At 34.1% G+C, this 10,247-nt stretch overlaps 1 protein-coding gene across 1 annotated transcript; it reads right to left on the bottom strand.

Moving 5' to 3' along the window:
• Positions 1 to 293: 293 nt before the first annotated feature.
• On the bottom strand, positions 294 to 9,101 carry LOC144972072 (transforming growth factor-beta-induced protein ig-h3-like). Its single transcript, XM_078913160.1, has 8 exons — positions 9,026 to 9,101; positions 8,250 to 8,406; positions 7,204 to 7,299; positions 6,206 to 6,423; positions 5,118 to 5,304; positions 3,623 to 3,724; positions 2,436 to 2,555; positions 294 to 560 (listed from the first exon to the last, which is right to left on the bottom strand). Exons 2-8 carry the CDS (start codon positions 8,371 to 8,373, stop codon positions 418 to 420), a joined length of 990 nt encoding a protein of 329 aa, XP_078769286.1. The 5' UTR covers positions 8,374 to 8,406; positions 9,026 to 9,101; the 3' UTR covers positions 294 to 417.
• Positions 9,102 to 10,247: the final 1,146 nt, after the last annotated feature.

The raw sequence follows: 10,247 nt of genomic DNA, 5'->3' as shown, positions 1-10,247 counted from the left end.
GAGACGGCAGAGCATCTAGTCGAAAGGTGTGTTGTGACGATGCTACCAGGCGGGTTTGCGACGGTGCACGAATGCGGACCGGACTTTGCTGATTGGGTCGATCGTCATAACATAATAGTGTGAACCATAAGAGGCTGCTGCTGCCTTCAATAAAAATCTGAATCAGCATTTACTTTTACTTATTATAAACATTCTGTATATCAAATTAGAAAAGAAAAGATTTTTTAAAAATAATCCAAGGTTTTTTGGGTTTTACCAACGAAGAAACATGAGAATGAATCAATCATACCGACTTTTGTAATCATAATAATTGTTTATTATAACGTAATACACATAACACAATTGAACTTGCATTAATGAAGAAAATATGCTTTAATCGGTACGTAGTAATGATACAAATGTAAACAAACACGTTTACTATCCAACAGTCAGTCCCTGGCCCTCGAGATTGACGAGAATCTTGGTTGGCACCAAAACCTGGTCTATTACGTGAAGAACGCCGTTAGTGGCTGACAAATCTTTCTCTGTCACTTTGGCATGGTTCACAAATATGTCGCCATCTATGTATTTATTGGATGAAATAAATAAAACATCAAATATAATACATGATATCTTTTAAAAAGGACATTTAGATCAAGATTAAACGTATCCAATTACTACTTACCAGTAATAATTCATTGTATGAGAAAAATAAATATTATCTAGTTAGCTAACTTTGAAGTTTCACTTGGTTATGTTATTTAAAAAGTAATAAAAAAATGAATAAAACAACTTCAAAGAAATAAAACAGAACAAAACACGAGGGTTGAATACTCGGAAGCTGTTTTATTCATGTTTGTTTATTACTTTTTACGTACACAGCTTCTGGTAGCGGAGTATCACTTTGGCTTTATTCTTTAGTATTTCTCTTGTTTGTTTGAATTGCATCATGTAACAATAATCATGCCTTTTGATGAATATAGATAGTATGCGCTTGGCTAAGAAGCTCACAACATTGCCATCCGGAAATATAACGGATCAACACACAAAACTATGTGTAACTATGTGATTTGGTAGTGGCGTTGTTGAACATCATCTCTTTCATCTGTAGTGTTTCATTCATCCTGTTTGTTGATAAAGGGAAAACCCGAAATGTCCATCTATCTGTTTTCGTAATTCAATTGAAGCTTACATTCAATTTCACATTGTTATTTATCACTCAAACGATAACAAAAGCTATAGTCTGTTATTGACAAGAAAGCTGGGATAAAATCAGGAATTGTCGACTCTTTCACGAGAATCGGTCAAGTCATCGGATCTCAATCTGGAATAATCAGATTCTCGTCCAACCTGCAGCCCTTTATGGCCTTGAACAATTCACCCTGCTATTCACCAAGTAACTCCCACATTCTGGAGAAAAAAAAACACGTATTTAAAAATTTGGTCAGAAAACTTGTGTGTCGATCGATTAATTTATTTTTGAAGGACGGGTTTTCTGGCCAAATTTTTAAATACGATTTTTTCCAGAGTGTGGCAGTTAATTAGTTAACCCTTTCCTTACCAACCATTTTCAGAAATATTTTCCCCAAAATTTCACACCGATCCAACACAAAAATAGTTTCTTCTTACTCAAACAGAAAAGTTTATGTTTTTATGTTCTTAAGGGTTTTACGGCGCTTGCAACACATTAAGGTCATATCAGCGCCAGTAAAAAGGAAGAAAATGGGATAGTAAAACGTTCTAGAATTACAATAAAGCATCAAAGAAAAGGGAAGACAAAGGGGAATTGGTTCAAATAAGAAACAGGTGTAGATTCCAAAAGCACTCTATCAAAGTACTTAGTTTGAGATCACTAAAAGTCTCATCCATACACAAGCACATGTCCCCGCTAAGAGGAACACACTCAAATATTTTACAAATCATATATAATATAAAGAAAGCATAATACAGTGCATAACAGAGAGATGATTTACAATGAAAAAACTATCATCTCTCAAAACTAACTATACATTCGACTGTTTCCCTCTCAGCCAGGGCATCTGGCCAGGACCAGGAGAAAACCAAGTAATCTCATTCCAAGACAAAGACAGAAAGCATGTTAGAAAACAGATAGAAGGGGATAGAAGACACAGTATGTACCTCCCTGCCCACTATGGGAGGTCAGGAACCCCACCCAGCAAACAGAAAAACAACAAATACATTCTATGCATAATATTGATCAGCAAAATGAACTCTACAACACACGTTTTTATAGATAAAATAAAATATATTTCTTTAAATTGTGAGATTTAGAAAAGAAATCTGAATGATAAAAGTGCTGGTTGGATCGTAACGAATGTGACAATTTTCCTGATGGTTGGTAAGGAGAGGGTTAAATCACGGAGCACCGTTCTTACGGCAACCAACAGTGGTTGATGATGGGCAATGTAAAATACCAAGTGGGCGGACTGACTTACTGTTATCTTCAAGTGTCATGATTCGGTCATGATGGTGGTCAGCTGATGGAAATGTCAGGGCGTGTTTCATTCCAATGCTGTAGAGAGTCATGCGATTCACCACGTGGAACAGCAGAACCTCTGGAATTACCAGATAATAATAATAATAAATAGTAAAAATGTGAATGCTGAAATGTGACCAATCAAAACATTATTATGTCGGGATGAATATTTTTAGATCTAAAAGAAAAACGTTAAATTGATATAAACGATTTGACCAACGAAACTGAATCTTGTCTTTTAAAGCAAAATGAGTTATATGTTTTTTTTATCATTCAAATCATCTTGAATTTATACTGAATTTTCTTGATCTAGTTAATTCTTTATAAAATGTACCTGATTCACACTGTATATTCGATCATTTGCTCCACAAAAATATTGACAAATCATCTTATTCTTTATGAACATCTTTTCATATCTGCATGATTTTAGTTTTTATATTTGGTTTATTACAAATGTCCAACAAACATTGAGCAGCTGAACCCAATGGGCACAGAGATAAATCTGTCGCGGTTGGATTCAATTTGATAATGCAAATGTTGCTGCTGAATGAGAGATGAGATGATACCAACAACACCAGTGTAATATATATATATATATATATATATATATATATATATATATATATATATGTATATAAATATAAATATGTTATATGAGTGTTGGTACTTGTAGGTACGAGAGTGCTCGATAATGTTGGTTAGATCTAATATGAAATATAAAGTCACTCGTATATTTTTGGCCGAGACATATGTTTCTCCTGACGACAGGAGAGCATAGAGACATATGTCTCGGCCAAAAATATGTGAGTGACTTTATTTATATTTCACATTATAAATATATATATCTATATATATATATATATATATATATATAATATATATATATATATATATTATATATATATATATATAAACATTCTTTCAAACATAAGTTTGGGGGCCAATTATGGTCCGTTTAAACCCATTGTTAAGGTTTTGCCAACGAACTCAGAATTACTGGCAAATCTAGAAATAATAAAACTAGATACTTTTATAGATTGATTTACGAATAAATGGCGATCTTTCTCTAAATAAAGGGTAATTTTGTTTTAAATCGTGGGTCACATCTATGTAGTGTAAAAAAGCCTTTACAACAATGAAAAATACCTGTCTCTGCCTTGACATTGCCTTGCAGATAGTTGAGTACAGAAGGGTCAACGCTAGAGAAAGCCATGTTGGTTGGGGCAAAGACGGTGATATTTTGGTCAGCTGAAAATACAAGAGAGGAGAAATCAGTAAAGAATTCATTCAATACCAACATAGTGCAGGTAAAATACGGGTTGTTCGTTCCACAATAAACCATCCATCCTGTCTAGAAACAGCCCGTTTGTTTCCATTGTTATCATTAACATCATGCATAGATTTACAATAAGGGAATGAGAATAGCAATAGTAAATGATAACGAAAAGTACAATTCCCTTTTTTTTATACCTCAACGGGACATAAAAAAAACTCAAGTCAAGATTGGAATACTTATGCCAGAACATCAATGCACAGTTAGTTTGGGTTGGTTGAGTGGCATAATACCAAACCAGCGTAGCACTTGTACTATCAATGTATAATAATAATAATAATAATAATAATAATAATAATAATAATAATAATAATAATAATAATAATAATAATAATAATAATAATAGACTCTTTCTTTTAAAGCGCACGGTATCCTAACAATGAGGCTCTTGGCGCTTTAGATTACATCAACACAAAACAATATTTAAAGTACATGACATCAAAAAAGAAGGATTTCTTGAAAACATACAGTGATTTGGATTCTTGGATGCTCTGTGGAATGGTGTTCCATACAGACGGACCAAAATGAGAAAAAGACCTTGTTCCCGCCTTTGTACGAATCTATTAATGTATCTATTAATATCCTCTCCTATCCATGATTCTTTTGTCTGTTGTTTTAAAGGTTCATATGGCGCTCGCAACATTCTTGGGTCATTTCAGCGCCAGTTAAAAGGAATATGATAGAGGAAAAGTGTAGATCTAAACTCGAAAGCAGCAAAGAGAGAAAGAAACGGAAAGAAAGGAGACTGGTGCAAATGGCGAACAGAAGATTCCACAAGCATTCTACCGATGTGCCTATTTTGACATTACCGAAAAGTTATTTCCAGGCACAAACAAAGGATCCCTGTGTGAAGGCTCTCTCAATTGTTTACATGGTACAATAAACTGTATTTAAAACTACTGAGTATAATAATACAGATCAGAGAGATGATTGAAAAAGAAAAAAAATATCAGCTCTCAAAAAAGTTACAATACATTTGACTGCCTACAATCCAGCTAAGGATCCTCACCAGGGCCCCGAAAAACGAGCAATCCCAATCTAGTACAAAGACAGAAACACAGAAAGGGGAAACATTGGAGATAGAAGATACATTAAGTGACTATGCCGACCATGGAAGACCCCACCTAGACACCATAAGATACTTTATTAATGAAAGTTTTTTTTAATGAGATTTCCCTGATTCATCTTATTTGAGGATAATTTTCTTTACGAGCTAGAGCAAAAAATAATATTTATCTTGAAATTGGTCCTTGGGAATGTTAATGATGTCTATTTTGCCACCGTATTCAATATGTATGTATTTTTTACCCCTAATCACTTTATCTAGTCCAGTGTTCACAAGGAGGGTGTTGAGGGTGCTGAGATCGGCTCTTGATGAGATGATGTCCATAATGTTGCCAGATGGTGTCACCAAAATGCCATCAAGGTAGTTCAAATATCCGTTTTTAACGTGTATGTCTCTCTTTGTAACATTGACACCTTCAGCCGATACAGTCTGCCCGAAGAAAACAAAAGTAAGATATATATATATATATATATATATATATATATATATATATATATATATATATGTTTAAAGTATTGGTTTTCTGTTAAACAAGGAAAGACATTATGACCGTGTATGTCGCACATTTTAATTATTAAGATATAATCAAATATTTTGTACAGACTTTATTCAAGACAAAATGCTATATATCTATATCTAACCATCTATGTATATATTATGCCTCCTTTGAGAGCAGCGATGGATCAGCGGTATGGCCTTTGCTTCATACTGAGTACTGAGTACTGAGTTCGACTATCCGTCGCGCTGTGATATCTTCAGCAAGTCACCACGCCCCAGCTCATTTTTCGACACTGCAAAGCGGCTGACCCCTGGGTTACTCCAATCTTCCCTTGGACTAGACCCTTACTTTACTTTACTTACTCCTATTTGGTGTTTCATAAACACATAAGGTAGACAGTAAAGAGCGTCAGTGACTTCTGTCTTCTGTCAGCTTCCGGACCTCAACCCTAATAGACCCTAAAGACATATTTTCCCTTGGGAATGAATACAGGGGAAATTTTTTCTATTTTTTATAAGATAATTTCAGCTTTTTTTTCTCTCTTGACCAACGTTTTTTGCATGATTAAAGTGGCATTAATGTTCCTTGTCGGATAAACACAAATATACATATTATAACGCAGGTTTGTAATCAGGAATAATGGCATCTCCCTTCCATAGAGTGTTAGTAACTGAATTTATCGTTTAAAATTTTTGAATTATTTTATCAATTGAGGCTTGAATTAATTAAACGCTCACTTGTTTTCAGACGGCTATTTTATTAGCTGTTTCAAACCGTATTTAACGGTGGCAATACGCTCATATATCTTAGAGACATGTCAAAGTGACTTACGTGTAGAAGACCATACACGTTAATTCGCACAGGTAGATCATTGTTGAGCGTTTTGAAAACGTGATCGTTCTTCAAACGCAATTTAACAGCGTCTCCGATTGTGTGATACTTCAACAATTCTACCAGGGTGTTCTGATCGTTCTTGAGGGAATCCAACGCACCAGCGGGCAACCTGGCAAAGGCATCATCTGTCGGGGCTAAAAGAGTCACTTCGGGTGCTGAAATGATATTTCAATTTTCAAATTAGATGACCGTTATAATGTGGTGTGCTTTTGCTGCTAATATCCTGTACATGTGCTTGAAATGCTGACTTGTGTGTCAATAGAATTCCCAAGTTTGAGACTTTTAGAAAGTTGGATCTCATATTAATCGATTGATATTTATTTCTTGCGGGCACGAAAAAAATGTAAATCCCCAAACATGTTTGGTAAAATAAATGTTGCAACATTTATATACTAAGATTGGATATACTCGTGTGCTGGAGCATTATGGATGGTGCATTATTAACGCAAAACAATAAATGACAGCATATATCTCCAAAATAGACTCGACTTATTAATAAATAAAAATGATAGGATGAGCAGCGCATGAATCGTTAAAATCTGCATTTTTACAAATAACACCAGTCGTGTTAAAGTTTTGTTTGATATCACTTCCCTTTTGATCATTTACAATATAATTTCTCTTGTTTCAAGCCAAATATTTTTCTTTTATTAAAATAACCCTTCCTTCAGAATAATATGCCAACAATAGAGCTGGGGATTATCCGCCCTGTATTCATTGCATACAGATAATGGGAATTTCTTCGATTTGGAAAGGACGATAGACTATTGCAGAGAATTTTTTGTCATGTATAACAAATCAAGCTACCCAATCACTGCTTGGTTAACAGGAGCATCATAATTTTCTAATCTCGACCGCCGGATTTTAGCGAGTGATTTATCAAATGAGCCACCAGAAATCAAGTAACGTTTTATGTTATGTTCAATATTAGTTACCGTTATTTAAGGTCGCATCAAGGCCAGTTAGCTTGAGGAGGTCAATCAACGTGTTGAATTGTCCTTCATTTGTGAGAGTAGTCAACAGGTCAGGATCTGAAACAAAAGGCAAGGAACATAGTTATAATCCGTCAAAGATGATTACCGAGAGAAAATGACGTGAAGACCGTACTCACACTACAAGTAGCCTGCCTACTCGATTGTTTTGTAAATAGCAAAAGTCATGTTTTAAATACAAATCGACATTTTTTTTCATTTTCTCCAAGACATCTTTACTTCAAATTAATAGTTATCACACTAAAGTTATTACAAGGTTTTAAACCTATTCCTTCTAATAAAAATCCGGTTTCAGCATACTTGACACATAGGAGGTAACTAAAATCTGCTATTGATATTAGAACGGACGTTTTCTGGATATAGTGAACAAATTGTGTTCTCATAGACGCATATAGTTGATTAGTTTATACAACTTCAGGTTGTTTGTGAATAATTTAAAGCAATAACAATATCAATGACACTAAACTTGTCGAAAATAGTTTAAATCTACGAAACGTGGCCACAGTGCGTTTTAAAAAAAGTTTATGCACTTAAGTTAATTAATATATCATCATCATCATCATCATCATCATCATCATCATCATCATCATCATCATCATCATCATCATCGTCGTCGTCGTCGTCGTCGTCGTCGTCGTCATCATTATTATTATTATTATTATTATTATTATTATTATTATTATTATTATTATCAGTAATATTACTATTATCATTATTATCATTATTATTATTATTATTATTATTATTATTATTATTATTATTATTATTATTATTACTATTACTATTATTATTATTATTATTATTATTATTATTATTATTATTATTATTATTATTATTATTATTATTATCGTTATCAGGAGGAGGAGGAGAAGAAGAAGAAGAAAAAGGAAATGGTGAAGATGATTATGATGATGATAATGATAATGACGATGATAGAGACCACGATGATTAACATGATGAGTTATATAAAAATCTTTTTAGAAACTTACAGACAACTGTTGGTCTGGGCTTGTGTGTGTGGGGAGGCCGTTGAGTAGTGGGGGCTGGCGTTGTTGTCTGACCCCATGATGACGTCACACCAAGGATGAATACCAAGAGAAAATACCCGGACATCTTGAATTGTAACCAAGGCTCCTCCAAGCACCCCTATTCAAGTGTTAAAATACTACCATAATGTGAATAATACGCATTCATATAAAAATTCAACAGAAATATTATATAAAATACAATGATGTAGAAAGAATTTAAAACATGAAAACAAAACTTTATCAGCTGTTGTAGATAGATTTTATAAAGTGATATATGATTTCCCTCCCCACCCCTTCAAGCATCCCATGGTGGAAAAGAACCCCTAACCAATGTGAAGACCATACATGGATGTCACCAAAACCAGTCTAAACAGAGATGTTAATTTAACAGTGGATGGACGTAACCTGATCCGATACTTAGCTGTCCGTATACTTTTATTTTTGTCACCTCCTAAATATTACTTATTATTGGCGTGTCATAATCAATTATTTTAGTTACGGTCCTAAAATTCCATCTCCTATCAGTCAACTGAAGCATAACACTATTTTTTATAATCAAACAGATTTCGTGTATCTTTGATATCAACGATGAATCTAGAAAGCGTTGCTTTACTACTATATCAAATTCAAACTGTTTGTGATTATGAATTTTGAGCGATATACTATAGAACAAATATTAGTAAGATAATAAATGAACACAGTGATATACGAATAAAGAACACGATACAAACACTAACTCTTTCAAACCAAAAATACGGGAATAAAGTTAGTGTGGGTGCCTTGATGGTTTGAATACACAAAAGAAACTACAATCATATTCTGTGGTTTTTAAGTGTCAACAAACCAAGAATAAATTACATAATTCCTTATCTCTAGCACATTTGGGGTCAAAACTACGGACAATCCAATCCAGAGTAAACCAGAGTAATGACAATGCACTTGGATAACTTATGTAAAATTTGCTTGACCGATCCAAACCGGCGAGGACTCGTGAACTCAAACTCAATATAATATTAATATCTTGGAGTGTTTTTGCCCTTTGATATTTAACAGAGTTGAATAGAGATTGACTTCTTTCCCATTACTTGAAGTGTTATAGAGAGCAATATCCACTAAACGTGTGTTTGTTTTTATGTTTTTAAGGGTTTTACGGCGCTTGCAACACATTTAGGTTATATCAGCGCCAGTAAAAAGGACGAAAGTGGGATAGTAAAAAGTTCTAGAATTATAATTAAAACACCCAAGAAAAGGTAAGACATAGGGGAACTGGGAACAAATAGGGATCAGATGTAGATTTCAAGAGCATACCACCAATGTGCTTAGTTTGAGATCACCTATAAGTCTAATCCGGACATAAGCATAAAATCCAACAAAGAGGACCACACTCAAATGCTTACATTATACATTCAAAATAACAAATATAATAATACACAAAAACAGAGAGATGATTTACAAGGAAAAAGATTTCATCTCCCAAAACAATAACTATGCATTTGACTGTTTCCCTCCCGGCTAGGACTCTGGCCCAAGCCAGGACAAAATCAAGTGATCCCATTCCAAGACAAAGACAGAAAGCAGGTTGGAAAACTGATATAGGGAGATAGAAGACGCAGTAAGTACCTCCCTGCCCACTATGGGAGGTCGGGAACCCCACCCAGTATCCAATTGGTTAAATAAATCGTCTATGATAGTAAATTATGTTTTGAAAAAATACTTTTGAATTAAATCTAATTGCCGGTTACTCTGACACAATTTTTTTTTTCACTGAGTAAAGAAAAACAACTTTCACCATTCAAAACTTTTCGTATGGACTGAAAACTGGTTTTCACTCTCAGGTCCTTTGTGGGATCTCCCTGAGGGCAGGAGACCATTGACTGCCTTGGACTGGGACAGTTGATTCTGAACTGGCGCATAACATCGCTATCTCATTATTCCATATTAACTTTTGTCTTTCATTTG

This window comes from Berghia stephanieae, chromosome 4, assembly GCF_034508935.2.
Source record: "Berghia stephanieae isolate SIO BIC M18660-M18661 chromosome 4, UCSD_Bste_1.3, whole genome shotgun sequence".
Classification (NCBI taxonomy): domain Eukaryota; kingdom Metazoa; phylum Mollusca; class Gastropoda; order Nudibranchia; family Aeolidiidae; genus Berghia; species Berghia stephanieae.
This window is presented reverse-complemented; position numbering and strand designations above follow the sequence as displayed.

Bases quoted from the DNA above. Each gene is read 5' to 3' on its own strand.
- LOC144972072 (XM_078913160.1), bottom strand. From the start codon at position 8,373: ATGTCCGGGTATTTTCTCTTGGTATTCATCCTTGGTGTGACGTCATCA. The intron at 5,305-6,205 runs GTAAGTCACTTT...TTCTTCGGGCAG, and splicing joins ACGTGTATGGTCTTCTACAC to ACTGTATCGGCTGAAGGTGT. The intron at 2,556-3,622 runs GTATTTTTCATT...TGGTAATTCCAG, and splicing joins CAATGTCAAGGCAGAGACAG to AGGTTCTGCTGTTCCACGTG.